This window comes from Oryza brachyantha, chromosome 6 (assembly GCF_000231095.2).
Source record: "Oryza brachyantha chromosome 6, ObraRS2, whole genome shotgun sequence".
Classification (NCBI taxonomy): Eukaryota; Viridiplantae; Streptophyta; class Magnoliopsida; order Poales; family Poaceae; genus Oryza; species Oryza brachyantha.
The window spans coordinates 2,526,123-2,549,055 of record NC_023168.2 but is presented as its reverse complement, the minus strand read 5'-3'; the positions used below and the strand labels follow the sequence as shown (position 1 = coordinate 2,549,055).

Below are 22,933 nucleotides of genomic sequence, written 5' to 3'. Positions count from 1 at the left end.
AGGCCTGCCTGCCAATGCCAATGCCAATGCCTTCTTCTACTCACTTCTTCTTGGGGCCATCAAGCAAGCAACAGTTGATTAATCAATTAAGTAATGGATTAAGCAATCTCAAAAGGAGAAGCTATATTAGATGGTATAGTAGAGGAGATCTCGGGGCAAAGAGCAAAAAAACACACACCAATGCTTCCTCCCTGAGTACAATTTTGATCACTACTAAATTTCAACATCATGGCTAGCTGTCCCACAGCAGCTATGATCATCGACCGGCCTGGCCTGTCTGTCCAAACGGTGTCTGGATGTGTGCAGGTCGTAATGGAGCAAGAACCTGAATTTCCTCTTGTCGTGGATGGTGGCTACACCGGGATGCAGACATGGAGTCAAAGCCATGGATCGTGGATGGATGGATGGATGCAGAGAGACCTGAGTAACCGTGGAGTCTGAATTTTCTGAATTCTGAAATCCTCTCGATTCGATCAGTGTAGCGTGGTGTAGATTAAAGAATTGGCCTTGCTACCACTAATCACGCAGATCGATGCTGTGAAACTGCGATGCTGTCAGATAGAGTATTCAGGTAGCTGCAGGTCCGATGCTTCTCCTGCTGGGGCTCTGACATGCGTCCGGTGTCAGGCCGGCGTCAGAGACGGATGGACGGAGCCACCTCGGTCGGCACGGCAGCCGGCCGGCCGGCCCGGATGAGGCGGCGGCCTGCGCGCTGCGCCCCCCCTGCACGCGCGACTGACCATGCAAATGCAATGGATGGCTGAATGGCTGAATGGCTTCTTCCATTGTCCCAAGGCTAACCATGTTCTTGGTGAACTGAAGAATTCGAGATCATCAAGCCGTCCATGGATCACGTTGTTTGGAAGCAAATGGAGGTCAGTACAGGCAGCTCGCCTTGCTTGCTGGGTGTCAGACTGACTGACTGAGTGAGTGAGTGTCAGAGTGTCAGTGAGTGAGCACGCGTGGGTTGGATCACTAGCTGAGCCTGTGCTTTGACCAGATGCATGCAGATGCAGATCAGCCATGGGGCGGTGCTTGGAATTTGGACCGGCTGATCAATTCACCAACCTGGACCGGAATTATTCAGTCGTCGTCGCTCGTCTCGGTGTGATGCAGCGGGCAGCGCGGCATGGCCGCGCTCGTGCGGGGCGCGACCGCGCGAGGCACGCGCCGCGGAGACATCCAGGTCTCGCGCGCACGAACGCACGGCGCCAACACGATTCGTGAATGGATGAATTGATGGTGTCCTTCGGATTATTCAGGGCAGTTTCAATGGAAAGAAGCTGACACGTTTAACATAGTATAAAAAATTATCTATAAAAACTATTATTCACAATAGATGTGTCTTTAAGTAATAATTATTTTCTCTTTCTCTCTCCTAACCCTATATCTTCCACCAATGATAAGCATAACACATGCTCCCTAGAAACTAGTGTTTCTCCCTAATGGTGAATTTATGGTTTTTTGTTGTATTGGGTGAAGAGAAGATTTGGTTTCTCCATGAGAAAACCATTTCTAAGTTTTTTTTCTCTTTCTTTGTTAATTAGGCTGTCATGTCATCATTTTGCTTATGTGGCAAACTATTTAATGAGGATAGAAATCACCATTAATACACTATTGGGACTGCCCTCAGATATGCTTCTTGGGTTTCAGAGATCCAGAGAGATTGGCCTGGGTTTTGGCGAATTTTAGCTTTTTTACAGAAAAAAGAAAAAAAACATATTTGTGATTCAAAATAATCTATCAATAAAATTTCTTTAAAATCCAATACTGAAAAATAAACTACGATGAAGAATCTTCAAAAATTAACCTCGAAACTAGCGATTTTTTAGCTTTTTCAGTAAAAAAAAAACAAAATCATATTTGTAAATCGAAACACCATTCGTAAATGAATGAATTGATGAGGGTCCTTCGGATTGTTCAGAGATGCTTCTCGGGGTTTTGAGGGATTCAGATTCAGAGATGTTTCGGCGGATTCAGAGAATGCGGGTGAGGTTCTGTCTGTGAAAGAGTTTCATGGTTTTGAACTATTTCTCTCTGTCCCGTAAATACTGCTATATTTGGGATTTCAATTTGTTCCAAAATAGTACTGTTTCTTCGCCTATCAACCAATCACTGCATCCCTCTTCATCTACCTCATCATCATGATCGATCACTACTAGAAGAAATATATATATGGAAATCCCATTATCATGAAACATATAAACACTGTACCAACTACCAATGGAACAAAGCATCAACATATCCTACATATATCCTCTCAAAAGAAAAATGACATATATTTCTGGATCGACAATCAGATATTGTATGATATGACGCAGCGAATTATTCCCTGACATGCGCCCATCTTTCATTTGACTTTATGCATGCCGGTGCCCAGAATCTGGACCTGGAAGAGAGGAGAGTCGTTCCATCAGTTTGGTGAACACCCAGGTTCTTCCTCTCTTCCCTTTTTTTCTTCCCAACACAGCCTTTGCAGGTAATTTCTGTCCCAAAAACTAATTTTTTTTACCATTTATTTGCCTGATAAAACAACGCACTCGCTCTTCGTGTATAGCCATTAGCCATGTGCGGAGCTAGAGAATGCTCGCACCTACGGCCACTGACGAAGTCACAACAAAAATTATCCAATATATACTAATTATCTAATATTTGTTATTATATATTAATTAATATGATGTAATTTAGTAATAATTGAATATTTTATTCGCGTTCGAGAACCCCGGGAACCTAAACGTAGTTTCGCCACTGCCTACGGCTAAGGTAATGTGAACTAAGCTATTTTCGTAAATTGGATAGCATTTTCATAAGAGTTTAATGGAACTTTGGAGCTAGACTTGAAAGCTCAAGCCTCGATGCGCTACGCATATCTTCATCCTTCCGTATGCTCGGAGATTTCAAGGATGTGTGTACGTGGGGGAGGGGAGCTCCACCCTATGTTTTCTCAGTATCCTCGTGTCGCTTTATGGCAAAATGTGTTAGATTTAATTGGGTAACTAATCCACTTAAATTGATTAAATCAAATAAATTTTAAGGCTCATTATGCTATCTCATTGGCTCGTATTTATAGAGATTTTGATTTAAGTGGAGGTTTGTTAAATTATGCCTCAAATATACTGGTCCTGGTCTAGTACTTGGACTAATCCTGATATTAATCCTAGTAGTAGTCCAAGTGCTATTACTATACAAATATACAATACATAAGTATATGCCAACCTTGTACCTGTAATCTTGTAACGTTATTAGTAGATTTGTCTCTCATGATTTTTTCCTCTAACTTGAAGGGGTTTTCTATGTTAAATTTTGTCTTTTGATCTATTATCCATAACATTAAATGAAAAGATTAAGAGTGTTTGGGAATTATTTAAATAATTTATTAATGAAGTGGTAACCTCCTCAATTATAACTAATTGATGGTGCTTAAGGTAAAATGGTGGTTGATGGCCGGCTAGTGCTCTCTTCCTTTTTCATCTTCCACGAGACCATTCATCTTTATCTTCTTGTCTCCTAAAGAGAAGACACATATTCTATTCTATTGGTTAATCATCTATAATCTGCTTCTATGCTAACTCTCTTCATCCCCGATTTGTTGAACTTGCGCGTAATCATCTATAATCTGCTTCTATGCTAACTCTCTTCATCCCCGATTTGTTGAACTTGCGCTTACAAGTTTTCTGGATCAGTAGGCCTCAAAAACATATACCAGATCACGAGTATATGCACGAATAGATTAGTAATATTGTTTTAGGGGAGTGTTCATCGATGACTTATGCAACCTCTTTATCAAGCTGATGGCAACAAACGATAAACATGTTCAGTGCTAGAGAAAGAGCCAGTGATGGCAATGGAGGCGGCAATGACGGCGATGGTGGCAACCTCAGATGATCAAGTGTATTGACTACTACCGTGTTCGGCTGTTCCCTTTCCTAACCTAATTCCGTCTGTTTTCGCTCCCGCTGCTAAACGATATATTTTTTTCTAAAAAATTTTTTAAGAAAGGGAAGAAAAGAAAACATACTTTAACGCCAGTAAAAACCAGTCAAGCCACCGCAGAGTGGTAGCGGTTACCGTTACCGGTGGCTTGATTCAAATAAATTTCGATCAAATTTAATTTTTAAAAAAGTTAAACATAGTAATATATACATGGTTGTAGAGCAGTCTGGTGATAAAATTGTGCAAAAATAACATTACTACGATCCAACTCTAAAACAAAACCGATTAAATATAATATAAATGAATGAAAGTTACAGTAATGGCACTGTTCATTCAGACCCAAATTCAGAAAAATATTGATTGTATCAAAACCATTTAGTATGAAAACACCACACACATGCATAATCGATACATGGCAAGAGAGTATACAGGAGGAAAAAGGGAAAAATCATTTGTTGACTGGAATCGAACTTAAAAACCTTGTGTGCTAGTCAATGCATCAAAGCAATTTATAGTTGCATACACATGAATTCTAAAATTTCAATTGTGGCGTATATTCATTGTCCAATTAGAAATTGTCATTTATAATTATTTGAACGTCAAATTGCAAAGCTTATGCCATTTTTTCTATTCAACAACAAATATATCATACATGTTCCAAATATATCGTAGTATTTATTTCCTGCTTTTCCATAATTTTTACTTCTTTTTACGCCCTCTTACCAACCTACTAAACATGTTTTTTTAATAGTTTCTACGTAAAAGTTTATCACTTTATTTTTCTAAAATAGAATTTTAACTTTATTGTAACTAATTTCATACTTTATAACATTATATAGCTATCACAAGAATTAGATAATCATCTTTAATCTAAAAGAAAGAAAGATGGGATTGCTCTGCAATCCCGTGAACTGACTGATGCTACTATGAACTGCGACGACACTGACGACGACTCTATTCAATTCAGCCCAGCTCCGTCCGCTCGTCGACGGCAATGGAGATCCAGATGGTTGCAGGGAAAATGAAATCAAGAACCTGGACAGCTACTCTTCAATCCAGATGGTTGCAGGGAAAAGGACATCAAGAACCTAGGCAGCTACTCCTCTATAAATAATCCTCACAGTATCAATGCCTAACACTTTCAGGTTTGTTTAGATTCATTCATGTATCAATATATATGTTTCGCATGTGTCGTATGATTCATTAGCACACAAATAAATATAAAGTCTAGAAAGTCTTATAACATATTTTATCTTTACTTTGTTCTTGCATCGGGCACAGGAATAGTCTGGAATAATTCTCCAACATTGTTGATGTCCAGATTAATTATGTTTCAGCTCTCTCCAAGAGTCATATATGGTCACTCCAAGAGTCACATATGGTTAGTCAGAGCATATGTTGTCCTGGTACCAGGCACGCTTAGAGAAAGTATAATAGCAGGCTATAAGCTAGCTAAATACTTATGTGGAAGAGAGAGAAGTGGACTGTAATCTTATAGCCAGCTTGAACACTAGAACCAAGAAATTATGTAAGAGATATGTGAGTTCTGCATTAATAATAAAGAGCTAACTACTATATGAGTAGGCTAAGAGAAGACTACAAGAAGCCTTATAGACAGCTTGTTGGCTATATGAGCAAAGTTAATAATATAGCCAACAAGCTAGCTATAAGACTTTTTATAGTCTTCTTATAGCCCACTTATACAGTGGTGACCCACATGTCACTTTCACAGAATGTCTTAGTTCTTATGGCTGAGCTGGCTATAAGTTTATAGCCCGCTTCTCCTCTCTCTCCTCCATTCTCTTTTTCACATCAGCATTTAGCTGGCTTATAGCCCGCTATTATACTTGCTCTTAGCCTTGCTCTACAGTACAATGGGATGGTATCATGGTTCTGCAAAGAACTGTTCCATCAGTTATCAACTTATCATCAGTGTCTGGCTAAGCTACTATTCCATCAGCCAAACACAAAATGCTATCTCATTCTCAACAAAAAAGAGAGTCCAATCACATCATTCAGAGGTAGTAACAATAAGCAATTCTATCATCGTATCAACAAAACGGAGCAAACAAATCATGGCTTCAAATTAGCTCAGAGCAAGTCACATGAACGCTCAACAATTCCTCACGTCATATATCATTCTCAAAAAAAGACAAGTCTAATCACATAACAATAAGCAAATCAAATGCTATAATATGCTCAGTGCAGTCACATGAACAAGGCTTCAGAATAGCAAATCAAATGCTATAATATCTCACTCACAACAAACCAGAGCAAAACAAGGCCTCAGAATAGCTCAGTGCAGTCACATGAACAAGTTTCTTTTAATATCAAAATACACTTGGAAAATAAACCTGCTGTCATCAAACAAGTTTGTACTCAACAATGCTTAATAACTAAATGAAATACATGTAGTTTACCACACATCTAAAAGATGAATATCAATTCACCTAGTTTCTATAATGATCTCTAGTTTCTATCTTCCAGAACGAGAATAATCCCTAAAGCATCTCACATTCTCACTACGGTCAAATAAAAATCACTGGTTTCTATCTTAAAAACTAGAATTCACTGGTTAAGCAGATCATCAGGACCAAACTATAATCTATAAACATTGGGACAATATACAACAGGGTAGAACAAAACATATGCAAATTACTAAACATGCATACATTATACAGTGGCAAGAGTATCAATGAGAAAATTACGACTCCAAGTAACGATTGCCCACTAATCGACTAATTTACACTAAACGTAGTGACAAGCACACAACTTGTCAATGGCACAGGCCGAAGAAAACAAGACAAGTACAAATTTAAAGTCGCAATTAAAAGACCATAAAAGAGGTTACTTTAAGCAAAATTAAGTCATGGGCTCATATCATATCTCAAATTACGCATATAATAAAAGTTGGAACAATTGAGTTCGATCCCCCATCACAAGAACATCGAGCTCACATACTAACAAGACTGCTTTTTTCTTGCATACTACCAAGAACAAACGGGATGGGACGTCACCGGAGCGCGCCTACTTCTCGGAGGAGTTGGGGCCGCGCTTCTTGCCGAAGCCGACGACGGCGGTGACGAAGCGGCGGTTGTACTGCATCCTCTTGTGGGCGCGGCCGCGGGGCTTCTTCTTCTTGTCCTGCTTCGCCACCTTGGGCGTCTGGCCGCGCACCTTTCCGGCGCGAGCGAGCGATCCGTGCACCTTACCTGCAGCGGCACCCCCGTCAAGACAGGCGCAACGAGGAGCAGAAGAGAGAGGCGGGGAGGACGAGGCGGTTACCCATGTCGTCGACGGCGGCGAGGCGGCGGCGGCGGCTTCGAGAAGGCGACGGCGACGGCGGCGGCGGCGAGCGTGGAGACGGGAGAGGAAACCCTAGGCGAGGGTGAGGGGTTTTTATAGACGTGGGGTTGGTTCGTTGGTGGGCCGCAGGCTTAATGGGCTTTGTAGACTGGGCCCATGATTGCAACCAATGTGGGCTAGTCAGTATATTGGGCCACATTGTAATATAGGCCGCTCGTTTTATTTGTGTAAATGGGCTTTCCTTTCATGGACCAGTTTTGGATCCTCGTGGTCCGTTTATTTGATTTACCCCATTCCAAACAAACAAATTTGTTTCAAGAAGAAAAAATAGGCAAAAAAAGAAGAAAAATTTTCTGAACATTTCTAAATTTCGCCTTGCTGTAATATGGGCCTCTCATTTAAATCGAATAACTGGGCTTTCATTTCACGGGCTTCAGTGTTGGGCTACACGTGATCTCGTCGCAGCTACAGCCCATTCCAAACAAACAATAAATTCAGAAAAGGCGAATCGGAGAAAATGGGATCAAAATTTCCTGAACATTTCTAAATTTTGCCGTCGGCAGGGACGATTCGGCCCTATCATCCCGACCTCTCCTCGCCTTTTTTCCGGGGGATTCTTTTCTGGTGGTGCCGTGCGGCAGCCAAGATTGGATCGAAAATCTCGAACCATATTCCACCTGTCCCAGAATCCGCATCTCGTCTTCCATCACCACGCGGTTCCGCCATTGATGCCGATCGAGAGAGGGAGAGGAGCACATGCTTCGCTTCGCGTGCCTGCCTTTTGATAGCAGCGAATCTTGCTGCTGCTGCTGCTTGTTAGTAAATGATTAGCAAATATATGAATCACATAAGGCATTAGATTTAACGTGAAAAATCCTCCTAAAGCGGTAGAAAGAAAACCACTTGCAACAACCAATAAATATTTTCATCGTATCAGATAAGATCACCACATGGAACGACGACTTATAGGAAATATATATAAAGGTGGAACCTAAAAAGAATAGCGATCGTGTGTAAATGAATTTGGATCCCGACTCAACACTGCTGTCACTTGCCGGTTCTTGCTGATGCTCTCTATTAACTGCTGATGCTCTGCTCTCATTAACTGCTGATGCTGATGCAATTTTTCACTCTGATTTAAGGCTTCTAAGCATCTGTTTTACTACTACTTTTATCCTCGTGTTAATGGATGATTAGTCAAGTAAACGTAGTGGGCTGGTGGTTTAACGACTAGCCGTTCCGATGTCATAGTGGATCGATTAAATTAAAGGCAAGATACTGAACGTTAGGTAGAGTTCATGCGTAATTGCAGCTGAAAACCATCCTAAACTGCAGTGTTCTTCTGTTCTAGCACATCACCAATCCATTATGTCAACCTTGTAGGGTTTGTTGTCTAATTATCTGTAACCATCAGAAGAGACGATTGGAAGAAGAGCATTATGCATCCACTTGCACTATCAGTCTGTCACTAGTGTAGATTTGGCAGCCCCCACATGGACAGCAAAGAGTAATCTAATTTCTTAGCTGCAGGCTGTTGACAATTCCTTTCATGATTCAGTAATCGGAAATTAATTATCATCTCGCAGGCCCCAGATCCAAGCTTGGAATTTCTTAATAAACATGATAGAGATCTGGAAGGTAATAAAACATCTCATCTCACAGTGTTTTAAGTTGAAATGTCACTGCATTGACTTGGTGACTGTTTTTAACGGGTCTTTGCATGCATCTTGCCAAAGTTCACAAGAGACAAGATGAGGCCTTTCTGACAATTGGCAATTTGGTATAGTTGTAGAAATATTCAGATTACTGGTGCCTAGTTTCAGGTTTACTCTGCAAGGGTAGCGTAAGCAGCAGGCGATATAACTCATAGGTTTCAACTTGAAGAGAGTGACTTCACATAATTTTGCAGAAATGGACATGTATTGGTGCTATGTTGTAGATTTCTATAGTAATTTGTCTTTGCAAGATGAGAAGAACAAGAAAAAAAGGCTTTTTTTTATGGATCAAAGCATTCTTCAGAGAAAGACAAAGGACAAGTCTACTTGTCCTTTTTGCAAGCAACACTTGGCAAATTATTTCTTGTCCTAACTCCCAAGGGTCTTTGAGTGCCTGACCACGTAAAGGTAGAACAAGAATGACCATCTCAAAATTTGACCATTGAATTTTTCAAGGAAAAAACATCCAAAATTTGAATAATATGAACCTATGTGTGACAGAATAATTCCATAGGATTCATTCAGTCTTAGCTTCGGATCTTAAACAATGAAGCAAAAAAATTACCTTGAATTTTCAAGAAACGAGCATTGAACAAGAACAACACATGTGAATCCATGCCACAAAGACCACAAAATTCAGTCTTGCCATCACAAAAAAAACATAGTAATAAAGGGATTAACAAGCTGCCTTGTTAATACCGTCAGGAACTTGGTACTTTTCTTCTCAAACAAACGAACTTTACCGATCAACAACTGTTAAAATACTAATAAACGCAGCACAGAAATTGAATTAACAGGTAATATCAATTAAACCTTTCCATTCAACCGCCGTTCTTTTTGACAAATTAACCTGATACAGAGCAAGAACTAATATTTACATTCATATTTGAACTTGTCAGTCAAAACAGTCACCGAATTACGAGGTTAATTAGACTGAAAAAAAAAAGAGAGAACAAAAAAAAACGAAAGGAAGTGATGATCAAGAACAGGGGAGAAACACCAAGGAGAAGGTGATTAGCTTTCAACTCCTCCTACAAACAAGAAGCAGCAATTTTGATTTGCTTTGATTTCTCCCACCGATCGATTTGTGAGCCACCTCGTGTCCAAGAACAAATTGAGGTTTAGTTGCCTTTTTGCGAATCCGCTCCAAATTTTGATTTTTTGATTTGATATGCATATGCCTTTGTGCTAGGCCTTGACGACGCTCATCATGCGCTTGAACTCCTCGAAGCTGACCATGCCGTCGCCGTCGCTGTCGACGAGGCGTATCATGTCGCGGCACTCGGCGACGGCGGGGCGGCCGCCGTGCTGCCGCAGGCCGAGCGAGCCGAACACGGTGCCGAGCTCCTCGGCGGAGATGAGCCCGTCCTTGTTGCCGTCGAACACGTCGAACGCCTCCCTCAGGTCCCTCTCCTCCTCCTCCGCGTCCTCCCCCTCGTCGGCGGCCTCCTCGGCCCCGGCAACGCCGCCGTCTCCGGCGGCAGAGGGGAGCTGGTGCTGGTGCCTCCGCCGCTTGGGGATGGAGTCGTAGAGCTCGCGGAACTCGTGGATGTCAATGAGGCCGTCGCTGTTGGCGTCGACGCGGGCCACCATGGCGGCGGCCTCGGCGGCGGACACGGCGATGCCGAGCCGCTTCAGGGACTCCTCGAGCTCCACCGCCGTGATGAACCCGTCGCCGTCGTGGTCGAACGTGGAGAACACGATCCCGAGGTCCTTCTCAGGGTCAGGCCGCGGCGCCTTCCTCTGCTTCTTGGCCACCTCCTCCTCCTCCTCCTCTCTTCGCTTCTTGGCCTCACCGCCGCCGCCGCACTTCTTGCCGGCCGACGGCGAGGAGGAGGAGGCGAGGGAGAAGAGGGCGCAGAGGCCGCCGAGGAGGAAGAGGATGAGGAGAGGCGCCATGGTTGGGGTGGGGTGGGTGCGGTTAGGTTGTCAGCGAGTGAGTGTGAACGAAGATGTGCTATGACGGGGTGGTTAATATATGAGATGGGGAGGCGACGGCGACGACGACGGCGACGAGTGGGGAGGAGGAGGAGGAGGAAGAAGAAGGGGTCGTGGAGGTGGCGCTTGGCGGTCGTGCGGGCTGGTGGTGGTAGATCGTGTGGTTCGTGTCGTGGCCTCGTGTGTTTCATTTCATCCATGGACGGCAAGGGAAGAAAACTGTATAGGAGCTCTGCCATTTTAAGTGTTTATTTTTTGTTTCATCGTGTCAGTGATTATAATGTCATTGCTAGGGGCTGTTTAGTTTCTAAAAATTTTCACACAAAAACATCTCATCGAATCTTTGGACACTTAAATAAAGTATTAAACATAGATAAAACGAAAAACTAATTGCACAGTTACGTAAGAAATGTTGAGACAAATCTTTCGAGCATAATTAGCATGTGATTAGCCATAAGTGCTACAATAACCAACCGGCACTAATGACAGATTAATTAGGCTCAAAAGATTCATCACGCGGTTTACAGGCCAGCCGTGAAATTCATTTTTTTCATTCGTATCCGAAACTTTTTCCGACATCGGTCAAACGTATGATATGACATACAAAAATTTTTATTTCACCAACTAAACACCCGCTTTAGTGGTGAGGATTCAGATATATTCTTAGTCGGACTAAGATCCTCTGTTATTATATCACTATCATTCATTATAGTCGTTGATATATCAGTCTCATTTACGTGGGATTCACACGCCAGTGACTATATCGTCATTAGCATAATGATAGAGAATTCAGACCCATTCTGTCAGTACCCTTTCCGTTGTAAAAAATTTAAGCATCGTTAAAATTTGAACTTTGGATTAAAATATAAACATTTTCGATACTATTTATAGCACTACCTGTCACATTAATCATTTCTTATTCTAAATTTATTTTATTTTATTTCCAACTAGCCTCCCACGCTTATTCATTCCTTATTTATTAACAAAACTATAGTCTTTTCTTCTCAGTCTTAATCTCTACTTAAATAATATAGAAATACTTATATTTATGACGGATAACGTAAATAGTATATAAAAGTTATTTTTCTTTTGCTCTGTATCTTCAACTTATAAGTCACCAGTCCAATAGGACTCAACAATCACATCCAATTTGTTCATCTTGTACATGCATGGCATGCGTGAGTGTGTATTAGTACAAGCTGTCAGCAGGAGAAACACCAATAATATTTTGTAATGGAGTCGTGGGTGCATAATTTAGTGAAGTTAGCTATTTGCCTCTTTGCCGATGGGCCCGGGCTCTTTAAGCATGTGTTAAAGAAGTACACTTGCGAAAAGTAAATGGGAAATTATAGGTTTGACAATAGTTTAAATCGTTATTACAATATTATCATTAGAAATTGGAAAAGAAAATACCGATTAGAAATATCGTTAGACTGATATATTGCAAAATACTTATTTCGTTTTACAGTGTAAGACTTTATAGGTTTGTTTAGATTCATATGGATGTTAATGAATCTAGACATATATATATATATAAATTATATACATTCATCAATTGATGAATTCAGATAAAACTAAAAAGACTTATAATATGAAAGGAGGTAGTAGATAAAAAAAACAAATGCAAATTTGCATATGTCCAAAAATGAAAGCTACGGAGCTAACGTACCGCTAGATTTGCCCCCAAAAAAAAACATCCACCCAAGCAAGTGCACGAACCAAGGAACGAAATCGTATTTTAAAATAAAACTAATTTACGGTATAACTTTTATATCTACATCCATCCATCGTACTAAAAAGGAAAAAAAGATATATATATATATATATATATATATATATATATATATATATATATATATATATATATATAAACCAAGGAGAAAATGATAAAATAGGAGAGTAAATCATAAACCAAGTACCTAATTTCTAAGAATCTGGAAAAACTACTAAACCCAGCTTCTCCAGATTTTGGATTCTTAGTTTATTTTCCAGAATCTGTAACTATAGATTCTCAGAAGCTGTGAACCGTTTGAGGCAGCTTTTGGCAAAAACAGCTTCTGTGAAAAGCTACAGCTGGAGAAGCTCCTACAAACAGGCCCCAAGTCCAAAATTAAAATTCGACTAGTAAAGAGTTACAGCCGAGACATGAAAAGATTCTTAATTAGGCCTTGTTTAGTTCCCAAATTTTTTTTCAAAAACATCACATCGAATTTTTGGACATCTAAATAAAGCATTAAACGTAGATGAACCAAAAACACTAATTGCACAGTTACGAAAGAAATCTTGAGATGAATCTTTTAAGCCTAATTAGTCCATGATTAGTCATAAGTGCTACAGTAACCAACGTGTGCTAATGATGGATTAATTAGGCTCAAAAGATTCGTCTCGCGGTTTCCAGGCTAGCCGTGAAATTCGTTTTTTCATTCGTGTCCATAAACCCCTTCCGACATCCAATCAAATATTTAATTTGACATTTCACCTAAAAAATTTTGAAAATCTTTAACACCCCCTTAAGAACAAAACCGGCAGTTGGAGGGAGAGGAGCGGGCAGGAGCAGGGAAAACAATTTTCCAAGAGGAAAAGGCGGAAGCGCGTTTGCGTTAGTTGCCACCACCGAACCGGACGGAATACCGCGTGAAGCTGCAGGCGCCACACCATAAAAAAATCATCCGTCCACCACCTCCCCGGACGGTGGTGCCGGTGCGTGCGCCCTTAAAGCGGTTTCCAAATTTTTTCTTCAAAAACATCATATCATATTAAATTTTTAGACACCTAAATAAAGCATTAAACACTAAAAAACTAATTGCACAGTTATGAAAGAAATCTTGAGACGAATCTTTTGAGCCTAATTAGCCTATGATTAGCCATAAATGCTACAGTAACCAACATGTGCTAATGACGGTTTAATTAGGCTTGAAAGATTCGTCTCGCAGTTTCTAGGCTAGCCGTGAAATTCGTTTTTTCATTCGTATCCGAAAACCCCTTCCAACATTCAATAAAACATTTAACGTGATGCTTCTTCCGAAAATTGTCTCAATCTTTAACACCACGAAATTCGCCGCGCAGGACAGAGTAGCCGTTTTTTTCTGCACGCCGCTGCACTGCCTCCTCCAACGGCATTGTCTCGTACCACGGCCACCTCTTCTCTTCTCAAGTCGCCTCACCTCACGCCCTCACCTCACTCTCTCTCTCTCCATAATTCTCTATTCACTCGTTTTTGTGATGGTTAAACACTGTTGTTTCTTTTAAAAAAAAATCTATGGAAAATTGTTTTACAAAATGATATGGAGTATTTTTTTGTTTTTAACTAAATAATTAACTAGTCATGTACTTTCAGTTTCAGTTTCTGTGTTAGATGAGAGATATGACGGTCTCCCCTGCATACAACATATGTACCACATCTGTACCGAGGATGACGCCAGGTATAGCCAATGTTAGCTCTGTACTGGTATATCTAACTTATTGTACCTTGACTTTAAGGTCTGATATAACAGATAGATATGACCGTGTTGTGTGATAACATAATAGATATGAGTTCTAAAAATACTTTTTACCTACTATATGATTTTTTATATGTTAATATGTTTTTTGACTTTATCAATTATTCAGAGGTTATAAATAGATGGGTTGTATGATGTGTCTTTTAAGGGTGAGATACAATTTACACTTTTGATGTGTTATCCTAAAGTTAAAAATAATTAAGATGATGTGACTTAGAGAGTGTTAGCATTAACTACACTTAGTAAGAATGAACTTTGGAGATGATATGCAATACACATTTAATGTGTTATCCTAAGACTAAAAACAATCGATGTGATATGGTTTCGCGAGAGAAAAGAGAATTAACATTAACTATATTAAGTGGGTATTAACTTTACATAAAAAAGGATATGTCCCACATCTTTATAGACCCATATGCTATGTATGTTTGTCTCCAGGTGATTCGTTGTCTTGAAAATGAAAGGAAAATGTATGTCCGCAGTTTATTTGACTTTCGAACTCTACGGAGCGGGCAAGTCGTGTGTGACATGCATGTCCGTTAGCATGTTCTTCCAAAATCCTTAGGCCTTGTTTAGTTTTCAAAAAATTTCTTCAAAAACATCACATCGAATTTTTGACATTTAAATAAAGCATTAAAAATAGATAAACCAAAAAACTAATTATACAATTATGTAAGAAATCGCGAGACGAATTTTTTAGACTAATTAGTGCATGATTAGTATAAGTGTTACGGTAACCAACATGTGCTAATGACGGATTAATTAGACTCAAAAGATTCGTCTCGCGGTTTCCAGGCGGAATCTGAAATTTGTTTTGTAATTAGACTACGTTTAATACTTTAAATGTGTGTTAAAAAACTTGATGTGATGTTTTTGAAAAAAATTTTGCAAACTAAACAGCCCCTAAATGGTATGCTTCATATGAAAATTTTATATACATAAGTTTTTTAAGAAATCAAATAAATCTACTTTTACTTTTAAATACTTAATTGTCAACTAATCAATTATATTTCTTATTTTGAGTAAGGCTAATTGCTAATTATAAACGCTCAAAAGAACGGCCCTACGTGGTTCATGCATGCCCCTCGATGACATTTTAACACATTATGATACACGGAGACTCTATATAAATTAATTTTAAGATTTCTGGCTTTTCATGTGTTGACTAAATACACGTCATTAAAAGAGAAAAATACAATGCATGGTACACGAAAGAAAAAGAAGAAAAGTAAACTTCAGAGAATCCACTATTTTATGGGCAACGTTACGTAAAACCGCATGTATTATGATCTGCGCCGCATAACTACATGCTTTATAGTCTAAATGGTTCATATTATTATTTAAATCTCAATTAATTTTTGCAATTAATTTTTGCATACCTGGAATAATATTAATCAAAGTAGTGAAAGAGTTAAATCAACCAACTTGATTAAAAAATAGTTAAAAACATATACATACTAATTTACATGTATTTTAATAAATGATATCATTGACCTTTTAAAACATGTTAGACCATTTATTTTATTAAAATATTTTAATTACTATTTATTTTATTATAATTGATTTTTTTACTAAATGTATTTTTGTTTATAACTTACATTTTTGCATATTTGCACAAATCTTTAAAATAAAATGAATGGTCAAACGTATAAAAAATCAACACATGGAGTATATTTTAAAATTTTAAATAGATGCACGATCAACATGTATAGTGGAGTTTTTTTAAATTTTAGAACCATAATACTTTACATGAGACCTGTCATAATATCTGGTGTTTTATGCAACTCCAGCCATAAAACACGGAGTTTGCTGGAATTTACTCATCATTTACTCTATAGCTTAAAATCCACATCCAAAGAATTTAAATTTTAAGCCTTAATTTGAAATTAATTTTGTTGGAGGGTGGGAGGTTTCATTAAACTTTATTTTTTGTCAGTTACTTTCAGTTCGCAAAGGATATACATATTTATATCACTAATTAACCATCATGGCTTTTTATCAGTAAAAGCGAAACGATGATAGTGAAAAGAATTATTAAGGCTGATCTCCACAGGTTCACATGAGTTGGCATGAAAAATCAAAAGTGCAGGTATTTTAACACTTTGTAGCAACATATATTTGTAAAAAAAATAATTTGTGAATAAAACTTTTATATGCGTATTATTAGCGAAAATTAATTTCAAAATTAAGATTAAAAATTTAAATTTTAGCTTAGAAGTATAAGCAAAACGAAAAGATGGAGGTGAAAGCTTTCACCTGTTAGATCACACAACTGCAGTTAGTGCACTAACCATGTGCTATAACTTGCAAAAACCACATCTGATTCTCCCTTATCGTCAAGCAGAAGTAACAATCTGAAGCGCACGCAACTACTACACAAGAACAGGTGGCCTGTTCGAGCGAATAACAAATAAGGAGACGTTTGGGCCTCTCATAAACGCAGGAAAACAACACATCAGCAGCTAGCGACCGGCTGTGTCATCTACTTCTACTGGGATTTTTTTTTTAATTTATCATCGCTAACTTATCTTATCTATGTTTGATTCTTTATGTTATTCAAAAATTTTGCAATTATACAAAATTATAAATCATGTTTAAAGAATCATTAGTAATAAATTTAGCCAAAAAATAATTAATAATTATGCAAAATTTTAAATAAGATGAATGACTAAATATAAATTTAAAAATCAACTACGATAAATAGAATAAAAATATGGGGAGTAATAATTTATTTTACAAGATGAACCAGCGACCACGTATTTTGCTCGGACCTGGAGTTTTATGAAATGCGGTATATATGCGCCGTATATACCCGGGCCCTCTTTAACTCTTGACAAATATGTGTTCAGAAGAACAGGTCGCTTCTCTGTAATAAGTGAAGCAAATCACTGGCTTAAAATAGTTTCCTGACCTGTTCGTCTTCAATCTTCATCGACCTGAGATAATGAACAGAGAAATCAGATACAGACAGGTGGCAGAGGAGTATATGTATAGTTGCCTGTGCACCAGGGCAGAAGATTGTGACTTTCCCTTTTTTTTTTCCTTTTTTTTCTCTCATTTTCTTTACAAATGGTTTAATGGACTTTTACAGGATTGCTGGACAATTTTTAGACCAAAGGATATACTTTTGTTTTTTAATAAAAAAAAAGTGCTGCTTGTGTCCTTTGTGCCGACTTTTCTCGTTTGTTATAAGGCCCAAATGGACCTACCACATATACAGTATAGTATACTTTGCAGCGGAATCATTTGCCCTTCAAAATGGTTACAATAAGCAAGGACATGAGCTAGTGGAATGGAACAGTTTTGTTTATAAGTTGGAGCACCAAACTATCTGGATATATACATATTTATTCAGCAAGATCATCAGAGCCTTTATGACTAACTAATTGCATACATTGCACGAGTTATTATAATCAGGTTAGTGTTCTCTCCACAAAACATAAAGTTCACCTTTCTCCCAAATCCCAACAAAGTCACAAGAAACAATTGGGAAAATAGAACTTCATTTTTTGATGGGTCACCGTGGGGCGAAATGCCCGCCTGAATGTAATTTGTCAATAGAACAAAAAAGTTAGCATCCAAAGGCTGCAATTCTAAAATACAAGCGCAGGTGTTTATCACAATCTAGAGAATATATATAAGATCAAATGATTAATTGAATAAGATAAATGATCAAACATATTCCTTCCGTTTAGTATTATAAGACTTTCTGACATTGTCTAAATTTATTTGTATGCTAATGAATTTAGACACATATACAAAACATATATATTGATATATGGCTGAATTTAGACAAACCTAAAGTCTTATAAAATAGAACAGATAGGATGTGTTAAAAAGTCAATGAAGTTAAATATTAAAAACCGGAGGGAGTATAAAGAGAGCTTGGTTAGGTATCTTTGCTTTTGCTTTCAGAAACAGGGCATCAACATGGCAACATCTCAAAGAAGCCACAAAAAGAGAAGCAGTGAAACGGAGTGGACTGGGCAGACTGACCGGTAAACACCGGGAGGAAAGAAAAAGGCTGGATGCTTTGGGTGCAATACTCTGGTAGTCCACAGTCCAAGTAGTGTATTCTCTTCTCCGAGTCTTTACTTTGGCCGGACCCACGTTGGCTAGTTGTTGCTCACTGGCAGAGTCCAAATTCCAAGTCCTAACAATGAATTCCTGATAGAATATTGGGCCAGCCATTCATCAGCATCATAGCCACTATATGATTTTATTATCTTTTTTCTAAGAACAAAAATGAGTGAGTTTCTATCTGGAATTTTCTGTTCCTTGTAGCAGGAATCTAGCCAGCAATTAATTATAACCATAACAACATCAGATCATTATGGTAGTTCTACCTCTATTTCTTAAAAAGGAAAATTTGTGATTCATGTGATCTGTGCACGGGTTGGTGGCATAGTGGCATTAGATGTTTTCCCACTATACTATAAACCAAGATATTTATAGATGATCATGGTCTAAAATGAGATATGTTTATAGTTGATCAGATCAGTTCCTGTGCAGTTTAGCTAGCGCCTAGCTGTGTTGCAGTTGCTCCGGCTGCATCGCCACCGACTAGACTAGCCAGAGCTTGGTATAACAGCACACGGTATTTTTCTATATTGTAGCATTGATTGGTGAAGGTTGGAAGATTTTGATGTTCATACAATCATACAGCAGGAGGGCCCAGGTAGACATGCAGTAGCAGATATTGAAAATGAGCTGCTCCAGTTCAGTGCCAAGCTGGCCAAATCTAAATGCTTCTGGAACAAAGTTTTCTGAAAATAGGAAAAGGCCAGATTACATTAAAAAATGTATAAGAGAACAGAGAGGTTCCATGGTGTGTACATTCTTATAGATAGTTCTGATTTGGAACAAATCTTGGATAAAGAGATAGCTTGATAAATACTTACAGAATATTAGCGTAAACAGACACACTGATCAGGTTCACTGTCATTTGGGTGGTTCAATTGCACAGAAAACGGATCAGAACTGGCTATAAAATGAATGCTCATACAACACCTAGATCAGAGGATCGAGATAAAATTGATAGGTGCAACTGTTTGAAGCTTAAGTGCTTAACCATGGTGGGATATTGAACTTCTGCAAGAGCTAACACCGCAACATATGCTTTTTACCATTGCCAGAATATGATAAAACACCAACACAAGATAATGACAAATAGGCTAATGATAACCGCAGACATGTAAAACAGAACAATGAAAAGTTAGCCATCTTTGATTCCATAACCTTTGAAGCCCTTCTCGAATAAAGGTTGATGCCTCATACAGAATCTTCTTTCAGAACAATTCCTTGGTCCAATAGTCCATATGTTAGGTGCCAATTCTATCTCCTTTTCTATTTTCAGGGAAATGATAGCAAAAATGTTTGAGTGAACTGTTAACAAATCATCTGTCATATCCAGAGTCATCACATACCCAGAATCATCAAAAGGGAGAATGGGTAGAAGTCTATAACATGTAATTCCGTAGCTAATTAAATTTCTCTCCATCTTTCGACAAATCAATACGGCATATCATGTACAGCTGTATGATCCAATCATCAAATCACAACAGCAAAGCACAATCTGACTGATGTGACCAACACCTAAGGTTCAGTATTCATCAAGGCCTTCATTACTTCATTCTCCTGTTCAGTTTACTTGTATTACAAGAACTTGCTCAGGACTTCAATGCATAATTAATTTGTGGGATGCCACAACCATCGGCAGCATTGCTAGATGATGTAAAGCTCAAGTAGCTCTAATGTTAAGATCATAAGACAAGCTCTGTAAGTGCCTCTTGCAAACTATCATTGTTGTGTACATTACATATTGGAACTTGGAATAAGCACACTAAGGTTACCGTAGAAGGTATTGAAGAGCAAGCTAAGATTGATTACATGTTGGAATCAATCTGCAAACTGAAGTTCTGTCAGAGGTCGTTCCATCTTTCTTCAAAAATCATGGAGAGAACAAAAACTATCAGTTCATTTTCTTCTTACTGTTAATACCTATATATTATCTTTAGATCGCCCATCTTTTAAGTCCCGTAGGTACTGAACACGATGATCATCAATTCCTTTGATAAGAAACCATTTAATCATGGTAGTGCAGGTTACCTTGTCTGGTTTGCACCGTTGTAACTTCATCATATCGAGAACATCCCACATCTCTGCCAAACACCCCACCCTCCCAAATGCGTCCACTAAACAGTTGAAGAACACAATATCCAACGTTATGTCAGAATTCTCGACAATTCTCAATACTGTCTTTATTTTCTTAACTTCCTCAGCCCTTCCATATGCTCTAATCAATGAACAGAGTGTAACACAGTTGGGCTTTATACGCTCAGATTTCATCAATCTAAAAATATATTCCATCTGTTCAAGGTCCCCCGCCCTACCAAATGCATCAATAACTACGTTGTATGTGACTATTGTCCAAGAATAGTAATACTTCTGCATGTACTCCATCACAGCTCCCATCTTCTCGTACATTTTAGCTTTACCATAGGAATCAAGTAAAATATTGTAAGTCTTAATGTTTGGGGAGATACCGGAGGCCTGGAACTTCTCATAGCAGCTTTCCATAGTCTCAATCTGACCACTGCCACCGAAAGCCCTGAGGGTAGAATTCATTGTCCATACATCAGGCTTGCAATTTTCAGACAGCATCTCCAGAAGAGTTGATTCCATCTCAGCAAACCTTAATCATAAAGCATCATTAGTTCAATGAAATCACGTCAGGAGTAACTGGAGATTTGGAAAAGAATCATAAATGCATTTCAATTACAGTATTATAGTAATATTCAAATTCAGGCTATCTTGGAGACTTGGACGTTTAAGAGACTCGGAAGTGTGATTAAGTTCTTCTCATCAGTATTCTCATAGCCTTTTCAACATTCATTTGTATAAAATACATGAGTCATGTTTAGATTATGTAAAAGCAATAACTTTGTCATATTTTACCTTCCTGCTTTCCCATAGGCATCAATTAATGTGTTGTAAGTCACAACATTGGGCCGGATACCCGCACGTGCCATATCTTCCAGCAAATACTTGACCTGCTCAAAATCATAAGCGTGCAAGCAGGACTTGATGAGAATGGAGTAGGTCTGCACATCAGGCCGGCAGCGAGGGATGGCCTTCATCTGCTCGAGCAAGGAGAAGGCCCTGTCGAAGCGGCCACTCCTGCTGTACGCGGAGACAAGGGCCGTGTAGGACTCGAGGTTCGGGGCGCAGCCTTCGTCCACCATGGCCTGGAAGAGCTCGTGCGCCTTCTCCGGCTGCTTGCACTTGCCCAGCATGGTGATCAGCTTGACGTATATGCCCACGTATGGCCTGTACCACACCTGGTCTCGCATTAGCTCGAACACCTACGCGGCAATGGACAGGGCGAGGTTGTTAGAGGCAGGGCTTAAGCAACGCTGCAATGGAGTCAGTGGTAGCGAGGGTGAGATGAGAAGCGGACCTTGAGGGCGGAGTCCCAGCGGAGTGCGGTGATGCGCTCGTGGAGGGCCTCGAGGACGGTGCGAGGGAGGAGGCGGCGGGTGCCCTTCCCGGGCTTGCGCTTGTCGAGGACGGCCTTGGTGGCCTCGCGGCGGAGGATGACGGAGAGCGCCTTCCGGGAGGCGATCTTACGGTTCACCTCCTCCTTCCGCCGCCTCTCCGCCTCGGCCTCGGCCTCAGCGTCGTCCTCTCCGCGCCGCCTCCTCTCCCCCGGGCCAGCCGAGGGGTATCCCCTGGCGCGGGCCGCGGCGGATGGCGGTGGGAGCAGGGCGTCGTGGCAACGGCGCCCGGCGGTGTACGTGATGGCGGTTGCGGTTGACGGCACCGGCGAGGAGGAAGGGGGCGCCGGGAAGGGGGAGGCCACCGGCGCGGCGGCCATTGCGTTGCGCGGCTCGGAGTGGCTGCCCGCACCTCGCCGCAGTTGCGCCGGAGAGCCGGAGATTTTTTTTTTCCGTCTGTGATTTTGAGGTCGCCGTCGCTCAACGCGGCGGGGGAGGATACCGGATGAGGCTGCTGCTAGTGACGTGGCAAACGAGGATAGTCAAGAGTGACACGGCGGAGGCACCGGTGACCGTTGGATGAGAAAGCAACGCTCCAGATTCGTCCGCTGCCTGGACACAGGCAGTCAGCCTCCGGGTTTGAAGGTTTGATGAACGCCTCAGGCTTAAGCAAAATTTAGGTATCTCAATTCTCATCAATTAACCTTTTAAGAGAAAAAGAACAGAGCAATGGAGATTTTTGGAAAAACACATGATTTAAATTTCAGAAGGACTCCCTCTACATTCTAATTTTTTCTTATTTAGCGTAGTTAACTTTTAAGTATCTTTTGATCATTCGTCGTATTAAAAATTACATAATTATTACTAATTATTTTGTTGTGATTTGATTTATTACTTAAAAACACTTTAAACATAATATATAATTTTAGTATTTAACAAAACTAAACAACATAAATAATCAAACATACACTCAAAAATCAAAAATAATAAAGCTTGAGTATAAGGGTAATCGTTTGGCCAACATATTTCCAAACAAAAAATAATT

General features: G+C 39.7%; 2 protein-coding genes across 2 annotated transcripts; both read right to left on the bottom strand.

Annotated features, from left to right (window-relative positions):
- Positions 1-10,056: 10,056 nt before the first annotated feature.
- Positions 10,057-11,082, bottom strand: LOC102718558 (probable calcium-binding protein CML30). Its single transcript, XM_015838443.2, has one exon. It carries the CDS (start codon positions 10,851-10,853, stop codon positions 10,143-10,145), a length of 711 nt encoding a protein of 236 aa, XP_015693929.2. The 5' UTR covers positions 10,854-11,082; the 3' UTR covers positions 10,057-10,142.
- An 8,736-nt stretch (positions 11,083-19,818) lies between these two features.
- LOC102718277 (pentatricopeptide repeat-containing protein At5g48730, chloroplastic) lies at positions 19,819-22,358 on the bottom strand. The gene is made up of 3 exons (XM_006655777.3): positions 21,852-22,358; positions 21,350-21,756; positions 19,819-21,086 (listed from the first exon to the last, which is right to left on the bottom strand). The coding sequence occupies exons 1-3, from the start codon at positions 22,266-22,268 to the stop codon at positions 20,393-20,395; spliced, it is 1,518 nt and encodes a 505-aa protein (XP_006655840.1). The 5' UTR covers positions 22,269-22,358; the 3' UTR covers positions 19,819-20,392.
- Between the last annotated feature and the right edge of the window lie 575 nt (positions 22,359-22,933).

Bases quoted from the DNA above. Each gene is read 5' to 3' on its own strand.
- LOC102718558 (XM_015838443.2), bottom strand. From the start codon at position 10,853: ATGGCGCCTCTCCTCATCCTCTTCCTCCTCGGCGGCCTCTGCGCCCTC.
- LOC102718277 (XM_006655777.3), bottom strand. From the start codon at position 22,268: ATGGCCGCCGCGCCGGTGGCCTCCCCCTTCCCGGCGCCCCCTTCCTCC. The intron at 21,757-21,851 runs GTCCGCTTCTCA...ATTGCCGCGTAG, and splicing joins GCTGGGACTCCGCCCTCAAG to GTGTTCGAGCTAATGCGAGA. The intron at 21,087-21,349 runs GTAAAATATGAC...TTTATGATTAAG, and splicing joins GCCTATGGGAAAGCAGGAAG to GTTTGCTGAGATGGAATCAA.